Source organism: Carassius gibelio, chromosome B8 (assembly GCF_023724105.1).
Source record: "Carassius gibelio isolate Cgi1373 ecotype wild population from Czech Republic chromosome B8, carGib1.2-hapl.c, whole genome shotgun sequence".
NCBI lineage: Eukaryota > Metazoa > Chordata > Actinopteri > Cypriniformes > Cyprinidae > Carassius > Carassius gibelio.
Window position 1 is genome coordinate 6,403,942 of NC_068403.1, and position 24,790 is coordinate 6,428,731.

At 34.5% G+C, this 24,790-nt stretch overlaps 1 protein-coding gene across 1 annotated transcript; it reads left to right on the forward strand.

Moving 5' to 3' along the window:
- The first annotated feature begins 6,018 nt into the window (after window positions 1–6,018).
- LOC127964138 (scavenger receptor cysteine-rich type 1 protein M160-like) lies at window positions 6,019–23,988 on the forward strand. Its single transcript, XM_052564296.1, has 9 exons — window positions 6,019–6,058; window positions 10,981–11,307; window positions 11,634–11,741; window positions 12,477–12,656; window positions 12,805–12,993; window positions 13,699–13,851; window positions 15,107–15,298; window positions 23,598–23,864; window positions 23,972–23,988. Exons 1-9 carry the CDS (start codon window positions 6,019–6,021, stop codon window positions 23,986–23,988), a joined length of 1,473 nt encoding a protein of 490 aa, XP_052420256.1.
- Window positions 23,989–24,790: the final 802 nt, after the last annotated feature.

The window sequence follows — 24,790 nt, forward strand, 5'->3', positions numbered from 1 at the left end:
TTTGGTTACTACAGATAAAAAAAAAAATTGCATTATGTCACTTCACCAATGGATCCTCTGCTGTGAACGAGTGCCATCAGAATCCACTAGTAATCCACTCAACTCAATCAATTAATGTCGATTTATGTTTATAAAAAACAAATCCATGAAGACATTTTTAACTTCAAACATTGCTTCAGACAAAAATACAAGTGCATAATCCACTAACATATTTGAACCTTTTTTTTTAGCTAGAAGCAGCAGTTTGAAGTTCAAAACATCTTGATGGATATGTTTCTGTATTGGACTCGTGTGGATTAATTTTAGGTCATTGTAATGTTTGAATCAACTGTTTAGACTCTCATTCTGACAGCACCCATTCACTGCAGAGGAATTATTGGTGAGCAAGTGATGCTAAATTTTCTCCAGATCTGTTCCCATGAAGAAACAAACCCATCTACATCTTGGATGGCATGGTATTTGAGTACATTTTCAGCAAATTTGTATTTTGGGGTGAACTATTCCTTTAATACACAATGTATATATGGACAGATAAATATTCAGCTGTCCATTTAGTTTCCATTCATCTTCTGGATCAATACATCTGTAACCACTAGTTTCAAAATGTTGCATTATATTCCTGAAAAATGTAAAGATAATTTTCACCAAGAGTGAAAGCTTACTGTAGGTGCTGTCTTGGCAAAAAAAAAAAAAAAAAAAAAATATATATATAGTATAAAGACCAAAAGTTTGGAAACATTACTATTTTTATTGTTTTTGAAAGAAGTTTCTTCTGCTCATCAAGCCTGCATTTATTTGATAAAAAATACAGAAAAAACTGTAATATTGTGAAATATTATTACAACTTAAAATAATTGTTTTTACATTTATTATACCTTAAATTATCATTTATTTCTGTGATGCAAAGCTGAATTTTTAGGATCTGTACTGTATATATTTACTAACCGTGGCCTATACATTTTTTAAAGAGATGTTACTTATTTTAAAAGGAATTATAGTTGTACACAATTTTACAATAAGAATCTTATTTTCTATTTTTGTTCATACAGTATTTTGAAAGATAAACTCAAATAATAGATTGTTTAGAAATTGTGCATCGATTTTGTTTGATCTGCCTTTTTTTGTGCTCGTTTTGACTGATTTCATATTAAAGTAATTGATGGCTTTGACTCTTTTGTACATTATTATGACATTTAAAGGTGTCAGTTTCATGTATCTCAGTAAATCTCAGAAGAGCTGGAGGTGAAACCGTGTCAGTGGAGTCATGCTCTGGTGCTGTGTGTTAAACTGTATTGTTCTATAACACCTATAGTTTGATTCACAGCACAAGAGTTTGCTCTCCTTGCTTCATCAGGAATTCTCCTTCTAATTGCAAACATGTCTGATTACATTTGGCATTTACTCACACATGGCCAGCTTTAAACACAGTAACAGCTGCCATGTACTATAACTAGTAGTACTAGTGTTACTGTATTTTGGTGACGTCTTTCTGTGGTCGGGAAAGTTCACATGTCATCTGCTTTACTCTGGGGGACTCGTGTGTAAGTGGTTTGTGTAAACAGAACATGTTTTATTTATTTATTTATTTTTAAGAGAACTAACCTGTGTCTCTGTCTTTAGGGGTCAGAATCTTTGAATAGAACAAAATTCAAATGAGGATTATGCAGGATTTAAAAGATAAATATAGTAAAAAAAAAAAAAAATGTAAAAATGTCTCCATAAACTTTATTTTTGTATATAATTGTATACTGCATTGTGGTGCACTTGAAAATAATTTTGACTCAAATGTGTATTGGTTTTGAAATCCACAACCTTGAAGTACTTTAAAAATGTTTTGCTTATTTTCTACAAACTTATAACAATTAAAATGTTTTGTAGTTTAATAACAAATGACTAAATCAAAGCTATTCTCATTTCAAAGATAGATTGCTTTTGCTGAATAAAGACTTAAAGTTATTATGTGTTAAAAGTTGCATTAACAGATGTGGCGAAGGCCTTACATAAATGACATTTACTACACATCTGTATGAATATATATAAAAACAGGTGAAAGCAAGGGTGTGACGACTGGGTGAAGGAGGAGCTGGAAACAAGTGCGAGTTCAACAATTTAATGAAAATAAAACAAACAAACAAGAGTACAAAACAATGCTGGGAAGACGACAATCCCAGAGGGTGGGAAGACGGTGAGTAATCAGGATGGTGATGGTGAGTTGGCAGCAGGAGATGATTGCACAGGAACTGTGGGGAATCGAGCCGAAGGTAAACGTGATACTCGTGGAGGTGCGAAGAGTGGATGAGGTTCCGGGGAAGCAGTGGCGTAGCCAGGGGAGGGGCCATGGGGGCACTGGCCCCTCCTGAAAACTGATTGGCCCCCCAGTGTGCCCCCACCCTTCTACTTGTCTGTCACTCACAATTTCAAATTATAATCTTTCAGTTTAGTAAATAACTCATGATTACGTCGCGATGCTTCTCAACGAGGACCAAGAATAGCGAGCTGCTGTTTTCCAACGAAAAAAGCACCTATTTTAAATAGCTTATGTTTTTCGATTAACGAGTTGTTGCAGTGCAAGAAGTGTTTGGTACTAATGTTAACGTCTTTCGGTGTTAGACAGACCAGGTTCGATGACGATGTTATCTCCTAGAGCAGACCAAGATGCTAATCATTATATTTACTATGATCCTCTGATGCTGAATGTAAAAGGGGTTTACTGCGTTACGATTTACTTTTTTTTTTTCGGCCGAACGCGCCGATATAGGCAACAACGCAATTTAAAGCAATGGTTTAAAAAAAACTATAATAGCAATTCTAATAAAGTCATTATTGAATCATGCCGTCGATTAGCGACTTTTTTCACTCAAGTGAGGTGACGAAACAAATCGTGTAATGTTTATCTAACGCTCCACACTTGAGACTTTTTTTTTTTAAGTCTATATGGGTGAGACACAGGCAAAAACATCGTTTTTTTTACTGGTCAATTTTGAAATTTGGGGCTGTTTGTCTTCAGAAACATGTCTTCTTTCAGACTTGTGGTGAAAAAAAAGTCCAACATTACACATATAGGTCTTTATTTTTCTACACCTTTAGTCTATTTGCGTCTGTAGATTCCTAATATATTCAGTTGCCGTTCTAAATCACCGTGGTGCTCCGCTATTGCTGTCTGCACCCTGGAAAGCTCTCTCTCTAGCTCTCTCTCCCTCCCTTCACAGAAGTTATTGACAAAACGTCATTTGATGACACCCAGAAACATTCTCAAAAAAAATCATACATAATTATTTAATGCATGATTAAATAGCAAAATAAATAACTAATACTAAAATAACACTGGACTAATTAAGCTATTCTAAACTGTTTTATAGGATCCACATATTTTACATGTTAAATTAAAGCTACCTTTTTGAACAAGTAGCTTTCTAACAAAGTGTGGATCTATGATATTTTTAAATCAATATGCTCAAGATTAATTAGCCTTGACATAAGTTGATTTTGTTTATTCATCAATGCAAATTTACTGCAACTGCTGCTATGCAAATTGAATGGGATCTGGATAATAAACAAAAACATATAATGAAATTATATTAAATTTATATTAGTTATATTAATTAATCAATTGTGTATTTATTTCTATGAATTATTAATGTTATTCTGCAATTATATAAATAAGGCTATTATATATATTATATAAGGCTATTATAAATAAATTATATTATTATTATTTGTGAGTTGTACACTATTCATACATTGGATTATTTTATTTATTACAGTTTTTCTTTCACTTTTGTAAAGTGAAAAGTTAATACACATTTTATTAGATTTTTTTTTTATTTAGAGCAGTGAATAACTGCTATTAAAATATAATAGGGTATCACTGTTTATTACTGATTTCAAAGGTTACTGAACTCTTGAAATTATTTGGATATACAGTTCAAACAACACAAGATTGGCCCCTCTGTATTAATCGTGGCCCCTCTTGTGCCCCCCAGTTGAAAAAATCCTAGAATCGCCCCTGCGGGGAAGACACGAACATCCAACACAGAACAACACAGAAGCATAAGACAGTTACTCTACATGAAACAACGTTCTCACAAACACAAGACGTGAGACAAGCCAATTTATAGGGAGAGTGTAATGAGTGACAGCTGCTGTTGATGACAATTAACGGAGACGCCCACAAACTAATCAGTGCAGACGCGAAACACACAAGAGGCGTTTCTCAATGTCAAGGATACTTCCTTGATAGGACTGATCCTTCCAAGTCACTTCCTTCAGAGGCTAGGTGAGACTCCTCTTTAGCATACGGAGAACACGTAAATGGAACAGGCCAGCAAGTGCACGTAATTGCGTCATTACGTCAGTGAAAAGGTCCGTTTAAATAACGCTGTGAATGGTATCATTTAATTACTTGGATAACTTAACTAGTTATTTATAAAAGAAATGTCTTGACACAACCAATTGTTAAATGACAGGTCCGGTTCAGTTAACCATTTGTATTTGTATAATTTACAATATCAGTAGTAATTTGTACTGGCATTTAAACGTCAAACTTTACTTATATTTACTACAGTTATAACAAATGTTTGGTAACGTAAATAAAAACCGTTAATGCTCCGACTACGTTAATGTTCGACATTTTTTAATTTTTGAACTAACGTTAGATAGCAAAGCTGCGCGCATAGGATTGTGGGTGATTTGAGAGCGCGAAGAACGCAAAGGATAAACATATGCATCCTTTCCTGTGTATGGGATATTCTTCGAACGAAGGACTCAGTCCTTGGTTGAAATTCCGAGGATCATCGACATTGGAACAGTCCTTCGACGGATGTTGATGACGGCATCCGTCGAAGGACTGTTCCAATGTTGAGGATCCTCGGATCCTGTTTTAAAAGTGCCGAAGCAGGAATACGAGTGAGGTTTTGCTGCGGTGAGAACTAGGGCACTGCCCAGGCTCATTTGAGTTTGACTAAACTAGTTTTAAACGGTTCGCTTCTCCAATATTCAATAATCCACAAATGACTTTAGCAGTTAACTTTTTTAATGTGGCTGACACTCCCTTTGAGTTCAAACAAACCAATATCCCGGAGGAATTCATTTACTCAAACAGTACACTGACTGAACTGCTGTGAAGAGAGAACTGAAGATGAACACCGAGCTGAGCCAGATATTGACTCGTTCTCGAGTCAAGAACCGTTTCTGTAAGACGAGCTGATGATACTGTGTGATTCAGCGTGAAGCAGACCGACACACAGAGCGTCTGAACCGAACTGGTTCTTTTGGTGATTGATTCTGAACTGATTCTGTGCTAATGTTCTGAGCGTGAGTAAACCGAAGGCTTGAATCAAGGGCAATCATTGCCAATGACGCCATTGAGATGAGCCCAAAAGGACCGGTGAAAAGTTTTCTTCAACCGGTTTATTGAATCGAACTGTCCGAAAGAACTACTGGTGATCCGAACACTGATGCAACCGGTTCTTGACTCATGAAAGAGTCAATCTTTCATTCATTATCTAGCTCGGCTCGGTGTTCATCTTCAGTTCTCTCTTCACAGCAGTTCAGTCAGTGTACTTTTTGAGTACATGAATTACTCCAGGATATGTCAGTGGGAGTGTCAGCCACATTAAAAAAGTTAACAGCTTAAGTCATTTGTGGATTAATGCTTATTGGAGAGGTGAACCGTTTAAAACGATTCAGTTCGATTTGGTGAACTGGTTCAGAAAGATCCGGTTACATCGAATGATTCGTTCGCAAACCGGATATCACAAACTGCTTTGTTTTGAACTCTCTCACAACAGACACGGAAGAGAAGACAATGCTGAATAAAGTCGTAGTTTTTGCTATTTTTGGACCAAAATGTATTTTCGATGCTTCAACAAATTCTAACTGACCCTCTGATGTCACATGGACTACTTTGAAGATGTTTTTCTTAACTTTCTGGACATGGACAGTATACCGTACACACAGCTTCAATGGAGGGACTGAGAGCTCTCAGACTAAATCTAAAATATCTTAAACTCCGTTCCGATGATAATCCCAGGTCTCACGGGCTTGGAACGACATGAAGGTGAGATATTAATGATATAATTTTCAGTTTTCAGTGAACTCACCCTTTAAGTTTATTAGGACATCAAAACATTCAATAAAAACGTTTTTCATTTAAAAATCGATTACACATTAAGTTACACATATTAATTAATTACACTGAGAATTTCTAGTGGAAATATTTGTGTTTTGTGAAAATTTCATTGTGTTGTGGCTTAATGTCGTTGTGTTGTGGCTTAATTTCATTGTTTTGTGGCTTAATATCGTTGTGTTGTGGGAATGTCATTGTGTTGTGCCTTAATGTCTTTGTGTGATGGCTTAATGCCGTTGTGTTGTGAGCTTATGTTTGCTTTTTTAATGTTGTTGTGTTGTGAACTACTGGACTACTGTAAGGTTTCACAGTTTTCAAAAATATAAATTGCATAAACTAATTGTTTAGCAAACATGCCCAACTATGCCATTACTGCATCATATCAGTCATCACAACGTAACTTCACACACACACACACACACACTGTGCAGGTGCTGGTGTAAACTCGACAGCTGCACAGACCGCACTTATCACGACTCATGAGGGCTCAGCAGACAGATGTTATGATTCATGAGTGACAAGTTTTTAGTGTGATAAGTTATAACATATCTGATTTTGAATGTAGTATGACTGTATTCAAGTTATCACAATGCCTTAATATAGGCTAAGCTAAAGAGTGGAAGAGTGACTCATGTCTCAAAACATGAATTATTGTGGAGTGAGATTACATGAAGGCTCTATCTCTGCAACTGCGAAATCAGAGCACATTTGTATAGATTAATCAAACTGAAACTAAATATGTCGGTTTAAACAATCCTGTCTTTTATCTTTTAAACAGTCCAGGTTGATAAATCCTTGAAAACTGCTAGACTTGGTCAGTTTTTGACTGTGCAAAGCTTGCTTGTAGCCTATTCGTATTTCGTGTCCCATAGTCAGGTGATGTGAGAATAAACATGTTAGTTTGAAATCTGAATGTTTATCTTACAAAAACACATGAATTCGCTACAGTGGGCCTTAATTCACCCCCTGGAGTCGTGTGAGGGACGCTTTATTACAGATGCACACACTTTTTTTCACGTTTTCTGAACCGCTGACAACAAACAACAACTTCCCCATTCAAAGGCTTAGAAGAGCAAGGGCCATTTTTAATATAACTCTGATTGGATTTGTCTGAAAGAAGAAGGATGCTTCGAGGGTGAGTAAAACATCGACAAATTTAAATTTTGGGGTGAAATAAACCTTTAATCTAAAAGTTCACCCAGAAGTTTAAAATTTGTCATCAATTATCCATAAGTATGTAAACACAAATGATGACCAGTGCCAATTATGCTTTTTAAAAGGCGAGACACCCCAGCTGAATAGGATAAAAAAGTTACCAATTAATATACTTCCCCAGTTGATTGATTACATTTAAAAAAAATTGTACTATAAGTTTTCTGAAATTTCATGTTTAAATAGGCTATGCAAATTAGGTATTATATAATTAAATATGTTCAGGCTCAAAATTCATATTTAATTTTGCTGACTTCATGTGGACGTCAGTAAAAATAAATGTACATATCACCTCAGTGATAACTCGTGGATTCAGATGGCGATCTTTACACAGAGGAGGAGTGAGGTCTGTAATGAACCTGGGAACGCGCCTCTCAAATAAATTAATGACATTAATAAATATTATTTACAAAATGTATTCTTATTATTGTGTAAAATAAACTTTAAAAATACTTATGTAAAATGTATTTGCATATATTATAACATATAGGCTAATCCTATTAATTATTTGATTATTTAAATTTCCTGTTTAAATCACGTGATAGTTATGTAGCCTATATATCCGTTTATAATACACATTTTAAAACTGTATGCCATTCCTGCTGTTTCCATAATAAAGACCTATTTCGAATGTTTGCGTGCTTTTCTTCTTTATCTGCTCCCAGTCGCAGAGCAGTTATGAAGTAGCAATTGTTCTTTTAAATACTTTAAAGCATTTCATAAATATGTATGCAAATTACACCGAAGTTCATCAGTTAACGTATACCTTTCGGTACTCGGGAGTGCTAAAAAGGGTTTAAGCACGGAATTTAGGATCGATTTCTTCTTGTAAACTCAGAGATGATTCGGACGGCAATTAAATTACCTCACGATCTCGGTGTTTGTCAAAAAACATTTAGGTAATTTGGCCGGGGATTTTTACGGGGGTGGTGAGAGAGAAAAACGACATCCTGGACTCGTAAGGCAATTAAATCACCGACTACCCCCTGTAAATTGTGAATATCACTGACGTTCAATTACCGCCAGGATAGATCTTTAGAGTCAAAAATTCCTACAAAGGGTATTTTGGATATCACTCCATAATTCAGAAGATACTGTCAACAACCAGGAATATATATATATATATATATATATGTGTGTGTGTATATATGTGTGTGTGTGTCTGTGTGTGTGTGTGTGTGTGTATTATAATTTCTATATGTATTTCTATATGTGTATAGTATAATTTCTTTGTAATACAATTGAGCAAATATATGCACAACCCCTCTGCAAAAATCTCCAGGTAACAGATAGAAATAAAACTGTAATGTTTGGTGTATGTATGTATTATAACTGAATACAGATGCAAATATATATATAAATAGATAAAAATGCAGTTGAAAGCCAAAACTCCAGAATCTAATTTATTCATTTGTATAATATTTTTTATTTATTTTTTGCCTGTAGTGTCTCACCTTAAATCTGGATGTGACAAGATTATCAATAAATAATTCCTTAAATTAAAACCAAAGCATTTTTTTATCAAGTTAAATGCGGATGAATGGTCTCAGGTGAAGAAAGTGAACAGGATGTTGTATAAAAAAATGATGTAACATCACAGAGCCCTTAAAAGCAGGTGCAACATTTGCCCTGTCCCTCTCCTCTGTCCTTCTTTCTGCGATCATGTGGTTCCTGCTCCTGTTTTTCCAAATATCAACTATTCAAGGCAAGTGAAATTGTATTTAATAAATAAAACAAATTCCATATTCTGAACCTGTTTACATGCATCTGGTAAAATTTTGCTGTTAATTCGGCATTAGATGAAAATAATTTATTTGGCATACATGTGTTTAATGTGTGACCAAAAGTAAACGAGACATCTAATGAAAATGCTTATATTTTGTAATTCAGTGCAATATTTTTCATTATGTATCATTAATTCATTTATATTTTGTCAAAAAAAAAAAATATAAAAAGAAGGAGAAACAGCTGGGTAGACATAATTATGAAGCTGATATTATTTAAAACCAGATGATGATGATGATGATGATGATGATGATGTTCTCCAGCTTGATTTAAGATGTTCAACAGAGCATCTAGTGTATCAAAAATAAATAAATATGACCATCTATGGCATAATCACTGTGATAAAATGGCAAATTTGTCACAAATAATATAGCTATCCATTGTTTAACATTGTTACTTTTTTACATTGTAACTTTATTTAGAGGAAATCAAATACATATACACTATACTTTTACTTTAATAATAATAATAATAATAATAATAATAATAATCTATAGCTAGTAAAACTTTCCAAAAGTCATCATTTAAATATACTTACTGGTGGGACTGTTTTTACAACTAAACTGTCTTAAAACTTCTTTAGTTATTTAAATAACCTTTGTTTTGGACATTATGATGTATGTTGCACAGATAAATAAAAATAAAATATATAAAAAAAATTGTTATTAATTTTATGTATGTTCATTGTTTGTTATTAATTTTAAGTATTGTCAATTTTATGCATTTTGTAATGCAAATAATAGTTTTGTAATATTTTTACTATGTAGTTAAATGTAGTTTTAATGTTACTATCAAATACTTGAAAACAATTTGAATGTGTTAAATTTTAAAATAAATTTAAAATAAATAAAACTTAAAATTTTCTATAGTATCTTGAAATATGTCTCCATCTTAATTTATAATTAATTTGCTTATAAATTAATAAATAAATACAACTAAATTAATAAAACTAGTTTTGGTTATACATACACATACATACTATATCATATAAATATATCTTTCATTTTTAAGTATAAATTAACAAATCTATTACTGAAATATCATAGCCAATTTCATTAATTCTAAATGAAAACAGCTACAATGATTAATATATATGTCAGTACATGATAATGCATCTTTGCGATATAATATTTATTTATTTATTTAATCTACCCGGTGGAATGAAAATGGTAAGAATAAATAAATATTCATGCATATTAAAACACATTACATGAGTAAAGATTCCATCTTCAGATTTAGATGATCAGTGTGTTAATTTTCAATTAACGTTCTAGACACGAAGAGACAGAAAACCAAGATCAAGCTGTGGTTTGTGTGTCAAGCGTATGTTCTTCATAACCCTGTGTGGAAAGGCACAGTTATACCTGTGGTTAACGTACTCAAGCTTATGTGAAGCGGGGTTATCTCAGAATCTGCATAAACATGCAACCTGCCAGAGTTTCAGAGCTGAAAACCACGGGCAGATAAGAAACACATACTTTCTGCAGAGTATGTGGCTCATCTGTTCTCAGAACTCAGAGCCGCATTTTTTCCAATGACCATATAAGGTTAAAAGAGGAACATTGACCCTCATAATATTATATTACATATTTTAATTTACAAATAAAACTTCTCTACTCTTTATATGCTGTTGTATGTTTTTGTTTATGAAAACATACATTCAAGATGTACTGTACCCCTTAAAGTACATTCTAAAGAAGAGTAGCTCTTTCAAAATAAGATCTATATATATATATATATATATATATATATATATATATATATATATATATATATATATATATATATATATATATATATATATATATATATTTAATATAATTTCATTGAATTTAATTAATTTACGTTTCTTATAGGTCTCAATGTGGCTTTGCGCGGATCTGACAGCCCTTGTAAAGGCCGGCTGGAGGTGTATCATGGCGTTAAGAAGCAGTGGGGCTTGGTGTGTCATTACGGGTGGAGAAAGGAAAATGGAGAGGTTGTGTGTAAATCAATAGGGTGTGGGGATCATACACGCTCTGATGTAGACAGGACCCTCTACAAAGATCCACCTCTGCCCCAACAATACTGGATGGATCAAGTGAAATGCACATCTGGAGAAGAGAGCCTTTGGAAATGCCTTTATGTTGGCATCAGTAACAATGAGGAGTGTGATGGTAGTTTTGTTGCTGTTGAATGCTCTGGTAGGTAGTATCCTTTTAAGTATATATATATATATATATATATATATATATATATATATATATATAAATTAAATTTAAAAATTTAAATTTATGCATTTAGCAGACGCAGACACACACACACATACGCACACACACACACACACACACGTACGTACACACACACACACACACACACACAAACATAACCAAAAAAACACACACACACACACACACACACACACACACACACACACACACACACACACACACATAATTATGTTTGTATTCCTGTCATCTTAGTTCAGATGTGAATCTACACATTGCTGATGCCAAGCTTTTTACCACAGGAGAAGTTAAACTGAGTTTGAATCTGAATGGACAGCGTGATGTATGTGCTGGTGTGGTGGAGTTCTCTACAGCCAACGGCATCATTGGGGTCTGTAATGATGAGTGGTGTAAGTGGACAAACATAAGAAGTTTATTTTATCTGCTGTTTTTTCTTTATTGATCAAAATATGAGAGATAACTTCTAAATGTGATTGCATTACAAAACAACAACAAAAACTAAGTAATCTCAAAGCAAATAACAGAACTTTTCAGAGCCATCTTTGCAATGACTTTTAATCAACTGATCATTTAGTGGATTGATGCAATTGAAGTAAATGATTTGTAATTATTTAAGTATTTAAAAGTGATAACAACTAACTTCAGCTGCTGTTTAAGAATGTTGAATATGTAAAATTATGATTTAAATTTCAATGCCCTTTTTTGTGAAATGTAAATATTAATTATTTATATGTTTATTATATTACCTTTAATATGTTATTACTAATAAATAATGGAACATCAATACAAATGCAGTTTGAAAAGGTGATTCTTGAACAATTTTCTAATGCAAACAACGTGCTTAAGTGTAAATAAATTGTTTGAACTCAAATTAACAAATCAAACTGTTAAATGTTCAAGCAAATTTTACTCTAGAACGAATAGCACTTTTCTGAGAGCCTTTTTTTGTGAACATCAATTTTGATTTCATGTCATTTAATAATGGTTTCTTCTACATTTTTGATGTAATTTTTACATTTGTACATTATTTTTTGACAGTATATTATTTGAGAAAGGTTTTGTATTCAGAGTGATGCTGAAACTTTATGCATTCATTTTCTTTGTTGTTGTGTATATTTATTTAGCAAACAAGATATGTCAGGAGCTTGGTTGTGGAGATCTTCATTACAGTCCCAAGCCTGGAATGTTCAAAGGACAACAGAGCAAACGAAATGTATTTCTTAATTGTGTTGGCGATGAGAAGTTCTCTTGGCAGTGTATGGAGAGGTCAGACTGCCGGGAGCGAGCCAGTGTGATCTGCAGCAGTGAGTGTATACTATTATTAAACAGCTCTATGGAGTATGTTGTTCTGATTGGGGTAAATGAAATGGTGCTGAAACCGCTTCTCAGTATTTCCATGTTTTGTGTGAGAGGTAAAATGCACATTTACACAGAAATACTTGTATTACACAGATCACAGGAGGTTCAGTCTACGAGATGGCAGCGATGCTTGCTCTGGGTTGGTGGAAGAGAAAACTGTGAAACAAAAATCATGGAATCCTGTTCAGTCAGCAAAAGTGAAGCCTGAAGTCATCTGTCCACAACTGAACTGTGGTTCCACTGGAAAATTTACAAATGGAACTAACATCCTGACGTGCTCAGGTGATGCTGAGTTTCAGCTTTAAATAATATTACATCAATAAATATAAGTAATTATTATTAATAGATTTAATATGTTAATAATAACTAGGTAATTATAAATAAATAAATGTTCCATTAATACTAGTTAAGAATTACACAAGTTTTTTGTACAATGGTTTAGTGTTAATAAATTATTTTGTTCTATCTCAATTTAAATGAATATGTTTTAATGTGTGTTGAAATGTAGTATTATTATTATAGGAAATAGGGTTGACATTGTGTGTTGAAATCCCAAGTTCAAAGTTAAACTAATGTGAAAATAATTCCTGGAATATCTATATTTATTTTATATATGTATTATATTTATGTACATGTATTGTGGTATAGAACATAAATTGATTATTAAACAAACCTTATTTAAAAATATAAATAAAATTAAAAATGCATCACATGACCAAAATCAAGTGCTTTTTATGCGTAGATATACAATACAGAAAACTTCATTTGAAAATGATTTTAATAGTAATAATAATGACATTGTTGTACAATTTATGTCAACTTCTGTCACAGAATATATGCAGATTTTTTTATATTTTACATCTAATTTAACATATGTATTCTTATCTTATAAAACTTTAATTATAACTACATTTTTTAATACAATGTATTAGATTTTTCCCCCTTTTTTATTAGACATTGTAACAAGTAATTTTGCTGTGTTCACAGACCGCGTGAAACTCCAGAATTTCACAACAGAGTGTTTTGGAGATGTTTCCATTGTTGTGAATGGTATTAACTATGAAGTGTGCTACAGTGAGCAGGATTCGTTTCAGTCCCGTAAAAAGATGGGGGCGGTGGTCTGTCGAGAGCTTGGCTGTGGTGAGATGCTGCGTGTAAAAAAGGGCTCCTTTACTTCTAATGGTTTTCTGAGTAATGTCGATTGTCAGGGTGATGAACGGTCACTGTGGCATTGTCTGGCAATTCATGAGAAAAAACAATGCTGGGGAACCAAAGTTATATGTTCAGGTAACTAAGACAGCTTTGCAGGTAATTATAATAAACTCAGAATCTAGGACAACCAGAATCACCCATAACTGATAAACTATTTCATATCAATCTTTTTTTTTTATAAACGGCAGGCAGCTTGGATGTGCGTTTGAGTGACGGTCTGGGTCGCTGTTCTGGACGTGTAGAGGTGAAATGGGAAGGCTCATGGAGGCCCATTGGCTCTGAAAACAACACTATGAATTCAGACGTGGTGTGTCAACATCTAAACTGTGGTGCATCCTCAAAAATAAACAGACAACTTTTCACTGAAGGAGAAAAGACACTGCAATGGCTGTGGGATGTCAGCTGTAGAAGCTCTTCAGCAAAGCTCCATGAGTGTTTCGAGAATACTGTCTTGAGGACACCTCGTCAAAACGAGAAAAACAAAGAAATCATTTGCCAAAGTAAGACAATATACTACACACCAGTCATACTGCTCAAAAGTTTGGAATAATTAAACTCTCTAAAGTCTCTTATTGAGGTTACATTTATTTGCTAAAGTAAATAATTTCTATTTGAATATGTGATTTATTTCTATAATGGTATTGCTGAATTTTCAACAACATTACTCCAGTCTTCAGTGTCACGTGATCCTTCAGAGATCATTCTAATAAGATGATTTTCTGCTCAAGAAACATTTCTTCTTCTTCTTCTTCTTGATATTAATCTTAACAACATTTGTGCTGTTTTTTTTAATAATAAAAAAATAAAAAAAATAAAAATTAAAGGTATAAATTACATTTTAAAATCAATCAAGAAGGAAAGCTATTTTAAATTGCAATAACAAATATTTCATAATATTGTTGTTGTACTGCATTTTATAATAAACACATCTTTGAGCATAATAAACTTCTTTCTAAAACATCTTAATTATTCCACATGTTTAACCTGTAATGTAATATAATACCAATCATGTTTGGATGTTTAGTAATGTTTGATGCTTTTTTGTTTACATAATTTTTAACAGGCTTTCCATGAGTCCAGTAGTTTTTAGTTTTGCTTGTTTGGTAAAAAGTCTTAGGTGTTACTCTGATTATATTGCCTGTGCAACATGCAGTAACCACAAATCCATTTTATTTGTTCTCAGAGGAAGAACTGAAGTTCTTTGAAGGTGATTCTCCATGCGAGGGAAAAGTGCGCATCAAGCAATTTTATGATAAGGCTGTCTGGCTGCCTGCAACACCAGAAAAAGCCAATGACACATGCAAAGCAATGCAGTGTGGAACTCTGGTCTCCTTTGAGAAAAGCCAAACCACAGATGCCAAAGTCAAATGTTCAGGTACAGTACATGTGGCACCAGAATTGTCTTATTGTTTTTAACCTACTCTCATAAAACTATATATTTTTTACACAATTTTGTGCCAACTTAATTTAATTGTGTTCACTCTACCTAATGTATTTACAATTGAATTTTGCATAATTAATTGTATTAAAACCACATAAATCAATTTTGTTGGCATGATTAACTGGGTAGTGGATCTTTAGTTTCCAGAATGCTTAGCAAGGGACTGCATTAGAAGAGTAATTGATTAATGTTCAGTAATGTTGGACATTAAGAGGAGTTTCTGTAATGTTTTTGAATTTTGTTCTTACCATTGTGTGAAAGAGTGTTGTCTGTGATTAGGCTGTGGGCACTCAGTGAGTAATCGCTATTGCAAAGTCAGTACTTTTCTCATTTGTTCATTATATGCATTGTGTGTCATGATAAATGTACTAGATTGTTTAAACATAAGAATATTAAATAAACCTCATTAAATTTATATACCAGTATATAAAAAAAATTGGTCCCATATAAAAATTTAGTTTTACAAACCTAAACCACATAAATTGTGTTCTAAAAACTAAATAGATTAATTTTAAATGAATTAAATTAAATGATGTGTATAAATGTTCTTCAATGGCATTGAGGGTAGTGAATTCTTTTTTTTTCTTTCTTTTTTTTTTTGGAGCATATTATATAACCGCAATTTCCTGAAAACCTGATTATCTTCTGCTAAGATGCATGTAGTTTTATTTTCTAGAAGGTCAAAAGTTACATAGTGTAGCTTTATCAGTTTTGTGTGTAAAATGCTTGTATTCTTACTGATGTCACATGTAGGGACAAAGACTCTTGCACTTGAAAACTCGCTTGGAGAAAAATGCTGGGGAATGGTGAAGGTCTGCGGAGATGACCAGTGTGGAGGGGTTTGCAGCAACAATTGGAGAACAGATGAAGACTCCAAAATGATCTGTGGGAACCTGGGCTGTGGAAATCCAATTCCGGCCCAGTTACCACTTCAGATAAATAATCTACCTGCCACTTACAGTAGTGTGTACTGCTCCGAAAATGTACAAAATATGATCATGTGCAATTTTATTCCCAACAAAAACCCCACCTGCAAACGCCTAGCCCACGTGATATGCACAGGTAATGTAAACAGTCGCTTCATTCAAGACCAAAACCTCACATTAACTCCTGCTTTATGCGAAATGACGAACTGCAAACTTTGAATGCTTATATCCTTAGGATAGTGTTATTATTTGCATATTTCAAATTTTACATTGTTGATTCAACAAATTAAAGAACATTGTTAATATGTAGAGAAAAGTGGTGGAAACCAAGGACTGTGCAATTATTTTCTGTGAAACAAAAGTTTCATGTGTTCAGAAAAGTGTTCATCATTTTAGTGACCATGCTAGCAATTATAAACAAAGTATAAAAAATATAGAGTTTTCATGTTATGATAGATTTTTAACAAAAAAATAAATTTTGTACCAAGAGGCTGTTTTAACACATCTATGGGGCAAAAGGACCCCCATGTCTGACAAAGCAATTTGCTTTAAACATTTACAGCAAAATCAGACAGTTTTGCTTAAATAATCTATAATCATGAATTACAAAATTAAAGAAACTATTTGAAACTATTTTGTTAGCTAATGCTAACTGGCTAGATAACTAGCTGCCAGAGGCTAAACTTGAGGTCATTTTGAATATAAAATGCAAATATTTTAAATCAACCAGCTAGTTAGAATATATCTAATGGAAGAACAAGGGATTTGATGTTCAAAACACAATAAATACATTAATTGCTCATTGCCAACTGGGGGCCTTTTACCCCACAGACCAGTGGCGTAGCCACAGGTGTGCCTGTGCCACCCACAGTGGCAGCTGGCACACCTAAAAATAGATGCAGAATTATTTTTTATAGTCTCAATAAAAAATCTTTACTAAACTTGGGCTATTGTTGTTTACTTAGAATATATATATATTTTTTTGTTCGCAACTCGGTTGATTCAGATCGGCACTTCGGAGCCTGTTCGCGACTCGGTTGATTCAGATCGGCACTTCGGAGCCTGTTCGCGACTCGGTTGATTCAGATCGGCACTTCGGAGCCTGTTCGCGACACGGTTGATTCAGATCGGCACTTCGGAGCCTGTTCGCGACTCGGTTGATTCAGATCGGCACTTCGGAGCCTGTTCGCGACTCGGTTGATTCAGATCGGCACTTCGGATCCTGTTCGCGACTCGGTTGATTCAGATCGGCACTTCGGAGCATGTTCGCGACTCGGTTGATTCAGATCGGCACTTCGGAGCATGTTCGCGACTCGGTTGATTCAGATCGGCACTTCGGAGCCTGTTCGCGACTCGGTTGATTCAGATCGGCACTTCGGAGCATGTTCGCGACTCGGTTGATTCAGATCGGCACTTCGGAGCCTGTTCGCGACTCGGTTGATTCAGATCCGGACTTCGGAGCCTGTTCGCGACTCGGTTGATTCAGATCGGGACTTCGTAGCATGTTTGAGATTTTTTTAAATTCAGATCTGGACATCGAAGCAGGAAGTGTTTGTCAAACAGTTAATTAGTGATAAATGAATATTTGGACTTGAGGCTTTTTTTTTTTTTACCTCTCGATTCAGCATGTACATGGACCCACACACAAAGGTGGACACACTCTAGCTTGCGTACACAGCGTTTGAGCCCAATACATGCCTCCCACAAATTGAGACTGTGTCACGTATAATCACGCATAATACTTGCTCAAAAAAAGTTGGTCGCTATATCTGGAGTCACCAACCCTTCGATCCCGGTCGACAAGTCGATCTTGGAAGCATTTTAAGTCGATCACGAAGATTTTTCAAAATCTGAGAAAAAAGGTGCCTCCGCTGACTGCGCGCGCACCTCCCGAAACAGACGAGACATTTATACTTGACACAACTGTTTTAAACTGAAAACCAGACCATACAACTGATTTAGACGCGGGTGCCGGTGTGATGAGATATCCGTCTGCTCGGGCATGATTGTTTTAGGCCTGTAATTGATTGATTATTGAGGTAATAGGGATGGCACAGTTCGCTGAAATAAAAAAAAACCAAACCGTTCGGTTAACCACACACGGTTCGGCACGCGCTTCAACTTAAATCTGACCAGTGGCGGCTCCAGACAATTTTGATTGGGGGGGCAATGGGGGGGTCCTGGTCTTTTCAAGGGGGGTCTCATGAAAACCAACAAAAAATACAGTGGACATGGCTAATAACTGCATATTTCTGCTACTAAACAACAAAAACACCTTTGCAATGTAAACAAATGACAGGTTATATTTGTTATTCATATCCTTCACACTGCACTTTCATGTCAGGTATATTATGCATTTTTATTGACATTGATATTTTTACATTTATTTCTAGATAGATATTATTGAGTTTACAGGCTAAAGTGGTCTTGCTGTTGTAAACACTGTTGCTTTTGTAGAAAAAATATTTGCATCACATTTAAAATATAATTATATTTTAATTCATTTCTGAATTGTTTTTATTTTTATAATGATAATTCAGAGAATGAGAAAATCTGAATAAGCCTTACCAGTGTTGTGATAATTATTTTTACGTGTTAAAAATAAATAAGTACTGTAATATAATAAAAGTTTATTCAAATAACATAGAAAAGACCAGACCCCTCGATGCCTGTGAAACTTTTCTCCCTCAAACAGCACGCTAGTGTTACTTCTACACTACAGGCTACACACAACAATATAAACAACGTATCTGCATGTTCTCACATCACATCGTTCTTGTAAAATAATAATAAGTAAATAAACACCAAAATCACTTCGCTGAGAATGAAACACCACTTACCAGCTGCCACGATGTTGAAAATATCCTCTAGCAATTAAAAAATGCGCGTGCAGCCTGCGGAATCTTCCCGGTTGGATGAGGTCGTAGTCAGGTGAACGGTCATCATGTTGGTCATTTTATTTACGGCTAAATTATTATTAATAAATTGTACTAATATTATGATTGGGCGTGGGCAGACATTCACAAAAGTTTATGTTATTACAAAAAAAAATTGAGGAAATTTTGCTTTGACAAAAGGGCACTTAAGGGGCAAAGGAGCAGGTGCTCAAGTGAACCGGTTCTTTCGGACAATTCGATCAAATAAACCAGTTGAAAAAAAAATGGTTCACCGGTTCTTTTGCGCTCGATGTAATGCCGTCATTGGCGATGATTGCCCTTCATTCAAGCCTTTGGTTTACCCGCGCTTATAAGATTAGCACAGAATCAGTTCAGAATCAATCACCAAAAGAATCAGTTCGGTTCAGATGCGCTCTGTGTCAGTCTGCTTCACGCTGAATCACGCATGCGCAGTATCATCAGCTCATCGGTTCTCGAATCCCGACAGAAACGGTTCTCGGTTCAGTGTATGAATAAATGTCGAAATAATTATTATTTATTATTGTTCTGCGTAGTTTGAAGAGAAACATTTTTGGATCTTTATCCCGAATATATATATTTTTTAATCAGGAAGAGGCTGGGGGGTCAAATGGGGGGTCAAGGCATTTTTTGGCAGGGTCTTGAGACCCCCCAAGACCCCCCCTGGCGCCGCCGGTGAATCTGACAAAGCATCTGTAATATCATCTGTAATATGTCTTGCTATAAATGGCACGTAAAAAAAAACAGGGTTCAGCTAATAAATGTTTCTGTTGATGCATGCGCATTCTGGCTTCCCAGACATTACAAAAACATGAAAAAAAAAAAAATCTATATTGAGCAACTACAATTCATTTTAATCCTATAATTATATATTATAATTGATTTAAAGTGAATAAATTGTAATGAAAAATAAACAAAATGAAATCGCTAAAGTTCAAAATTATCGTATTTGGAAGAAAATTATTACATTTAACAATTAACTACATTTTGACACGACCTGCAAATTAACACTAGGAGTATGTTTGTACGGAAGCAGTGTGACAAAAATACTATCCCATAATTTTGCACAGTAATCTGACAATAAATGTGGCACACCCAGATTTTCATAGGCACACCCAGAGACTCTTTTCTGGCTACACTACTGCCACAGACTATGATTTTTTTTTTATTATGTAATTCTGAAAATATAATTATATTTTTTTAAAAATAACACGTACTCTCTATCTACAGGCCCTACTGTTCTCATATGTCATTAATAATTGTGATGTTCTACAAAACAACAAGCTTCAAAACACTTTTTTTCTTACTTACCACATAAACCAAAAATTTGCAATCGATGTGTTTCTCTCAGACACTGAAACTAAAGTGTGTGTGAAAGTTTTTCGACTGTAGAGAGCACATTAATATTTCATATGTCAACTGCTGTTTAGTTTAAGACTGCTTGTCAAAATATTCTCTTTACCCTTTCTACAGAAATATAAGTGTGAAATATTGTCAAACCCATGACTAAAATGGGAATAGTTCCAACAAAAATTAAAATTTGCTGAAAATGTACTCACCCTCAGGCCATCAAAGATCTAGATGAGTTTGTTTCTTCTGGAAATCACTTGCTCACCATTGGATCCTCTGCAGAGAATGGGTGCCGTCAGAATGAGAACTGATAAAAACATCACAATAATCCATAGCACCCATTCACTGCAGAGGATCCATTGGTGATGTAAAACCAAATTTCTTCAAAATGTTAATTTTACTTCAGTTTGCAAATTACAGAAGTATGCCAAATACTATATTAAAAATATATATTTTTTTTTATCACCTGGATATGTATAATATATAACACTGGAATAAATGCTCAACTATCCATTTAGTTTCCATCCATTTTCTGGGTCAATATTAAGACAAATGTAAGTATGTAAAAAAAAACATTTATTTCATCCACATTTTGGATGTCCTGAGTGTGAGTAGATTCTTAGCAAATTTTCATTTTGGGGTGAACTATTCCTTAAACACAGTTTAAAATTCGATTTAAAGAACATTTTCTGGAGTTGTTGATCCATGCTTTTGTGTTCTCAAGACTCGACTATGGTAACTCACTCTATATTGACGTCTCCCAAACATCTTTGAGTCTGCTGCAAATAGTATAAAAAATGCTGCAGCCAGACTTTTGTATGTGACCCACAAATACGATCACATCTCTCCCATTTTGGCCTCTTTGGGTTGGTTACCCATTCAAGCTGAGTTGATTTTAAACTTTGAATTTTTTTCTTATAAGAGCCTAAATGGATTAGCTCCATCATATTTATCTGAGCTCCTTCAGGTCTATAAGCCACTTAGATGTTTGAGGTCTGCAGACAAAGGGTCTATGCTTGTTCTGAGGATGAAATGAAAGAAATGGGGGGTGAAAGGGCCTATGCTGTAGCTACCCCTAAGTAATGTAACAACCTACCACTTAATCTCAGATCTGCTCCTACTTTAGGCATATTTAAAAGTTGCTTAAAAATCACCTTCCTCTCTATTGCCTTTGCGAGTGTAGAAGGTTGAGTTTTATTGCTTTTATGGTTTTGTGTTGTTGTTTTATAATGTGATTTTTCCCTTACCAAAATGTTTTATAATGTCTGTACAGCAATGTGGTGCAACTCCTTGTTGTTTGAATAGTGCTTTAGAAAAGAAAAAAAAAATTAAATGAAACATTTATTTGATTTACTCTTCACAGACAGCATCAAAGCTAGACTGGAGGATCCAAGAGACAAATGCGCTGGAAAAGCGTCACTGTTTTACGCTGGGAAATGGACACCTATCTGTAAAGACAGTCTTGATACAAATCTTAAAAATGTAATCTGCAAGGAACTATCTTGTGGCGAGAGCATAAATGACCAACATGATTGGATTTTGAATGAAGAATCTAAATCTACAGGACTATCAAGAATTAAATGTCTGAATAATGCCAACTCTGTTTCCAAATGTGACCTCAAAGAGGTTTCAGAGAAAGAATGTATTGTTGGCTATCTGAAATGCTCAGGTACTCACCTTTTTTTTTTTTTTGTATCCCTTTGAGAACAAAAGGTACCAACACTTTAGCCAAAGTTGGTTAGCATGTTGATAACAACCATAACAACCCATGACTTGAGTAACAACCTGAAGTAATCATAAATCAAATGTGCTTTGCCTATGAGTTTTCCTGATTTGCACATGAAGAACCAGTTATTTTACAGATAAATTATGTAATGACGTCATCTTTACGAAGAAGGTTGGTTTGGTTCTCCATTGCAGTCAGACAAGGCACCTACAGTATAATTAAACTTTTAAACTTACTTTTTTTTTTTTTAAGTAGATTAACTTCTTTGTCAGATGCGTAGGGGAATTTTTACAACATGAAGTGTGTAGTTTCTGCAAGTCCTCTGACCTTTGACCTCTGCTCCTGCACATGTGATACAAGGTTTTTGATATTTCTGCCCTTTATGTAACAGGGTGGAAACGATTGCTCCTCTATAATAAGGAAGGAGAATGCAGTGGTCCAGTATATGGTCTGCGAGATAATGGGAAAACACCCACTCCAGTCAGCATAAGTGGATGGGGCAACGAGGAAGGACAAAAGCTGTGCGAGTATCTACAGTGTGGAAAACACATACCACACATCTCTAATTACACAAACACAAACACAAAAGAGTGGTGGAACAATACCTATAATTGCTCAGGGAAAGAGAATATTTGGGAATGCGAGAGCAATGATCAGCCCGTCCAGAATCAACAGCAGTTAAACATCAAGTGTGACCGTAGGAATGATCTCTTTCTTCCTTTTGTTAGCATCCCTAACACTTGCCAAGTTGCCAAGACAATATTTATTATTTTCATTGTTTAACTTGTACTCTATTAAACCATAAAAAAAATGCAAAAATGCAAAAATGCACCTCAGGGCAACTAAAATCCCACATACACATATATTTTAATAATAAGTTGAGTAGTGGAGAAACACTTATTTATTTATTTGTTGCAAATTAATTATACATTAATATGGATATATATCAAAGAAGCTTTACTAGTTTTTGAAACTAATATAAAAAAAAACAATAAATTATTAAATAAAAAAATCATATAAATAAATATTTTTATTCAATAAATTATCTCTAAATTAACAAATTATTTTTACAGAAACATTAATAGAAAAACACGTCTTTTCCCAGAATGTTAAAATTGACCCTAACAACATGGCAGCATTTTACCAATTTATTTTAATATCCTTGGTTGCAGTTCAGTCATTCTCTTTTAATATCCTGAAGTGAAACAAACAGGAGTCAGTTCTTAAATGATGAATTTTCTCAACCCTGCACAAAGAGTAACACTTCACTCTCATATTACAGAAATATCTGATTGTCTGATTTCTCTCCTCTCCAGATAAACCTCCAAAAATTAGGCTCTCAAACAACTGCACAGGCGAGGTGCTCATAGATGAAGAGCATGTTTGTGCATCCCGGTGGGATGCTGGGATGTCCAACAAGTTATGTGACAGCCTCAATTGTGGTAAGGCACTCTACAGCTGGACCACAGAGTCCAGAGAAAAAAATACTTGGCATTTCAGCTGCACAGGCAACGAGACATTGATGTGGCAGTGTGGCTCTAGAAAAGACAGCTGTGAGAACATCCTCTCTGTGGCCTGCAAAGGTGAGTCATACACGTATTTCTGGACTGTAATTAAGACTGTTACTGTAGTTAAGTTAAGTTTTGTGGATGTTAGTCCATTTCATGTTTGCTCACATGTGTCCTCCTAGTTCATGTTTGCAGATAGATGCACGTTATAAAATATTAAAAACATTAGTCATATTAGTCATATATCACATTAGTCATAATCGGTGCTTTACTTTCAGTGACAGAAGTTATATTTGTATTGCAGATAGTGTTGAATTCAACTCTACTGAGAAGTGTGGCGGGAAGCTTGTGATCAAGTATCAAGGGCGATGGGAATATGTCTGTGGAAAACTGACTCCGAATGATAACAAGAAGTTTTGTGATGTGCTTAAGTGCAATGATAGCCGAGAATTGCTGGAAGAACAGATAATAGAAAAAGAAATAAAGGTTCAAATTAATTGCCCAGAAACCCATTACAACATTTTTCAGTGCATGCACCATCTCAATAACGATAAATGCAGTCATGGACCTGCTGAAATCAAGTGTGAAGGTAAAAAAAAAAAACCCACAGATGCCATACACTTTAATATAGGAAAATATTTTTTATTGTTCTGGGATTTGTTTTGCTGCTGCTTGCCTTCTTGCATGAAGTTAAGTAGCTGTGAGTTTACTTTAACAAAGTTTCGTAAACGTTCTAACCTGTGAAACTGTTCCATTAAAACTGCAGGTGATCCTTCAGAAAATACTCCAACTGAAGGTTATACTCAAAAAACTGAAGATAATACTCCAAAAACTGCAGGTTATACTCCAAACCCTGCAGATAATACTCCAAAAGGAGGTAATTCTTCAGTGGGTCTGATATTGGGTCTGTCGGGAGCTGTGCTGGGGTTGCTGATTTTGTTTTTAATGTGGAGAAATCGGAAACGTCTACTTTTAGCCTGTGAGTATCACTTGCACCAGAA

Coding starts and splice junctions, on each gene's coding strand:
- LOC127964138 (XM_052564296.1), top strand. CDS start 6,019: ATGATAATCCCAGGTCTCACGGGCTTGGAACGACATGAAG. Junction 6,059..10,980: donor GGGCTTGGAACGACATGAAG/GTGAGATATTAA, acceptor CGTTTCTTATAG/GTCTCAATGTGGCTTTGCGC. Junction 11,308..11,633: donor TGTTGCTGTTGAATGCTCTG/GTAGGTAGTATC, acceptor TTTTTACCACAG/GAGAAGTTAAACTGAGTTTG.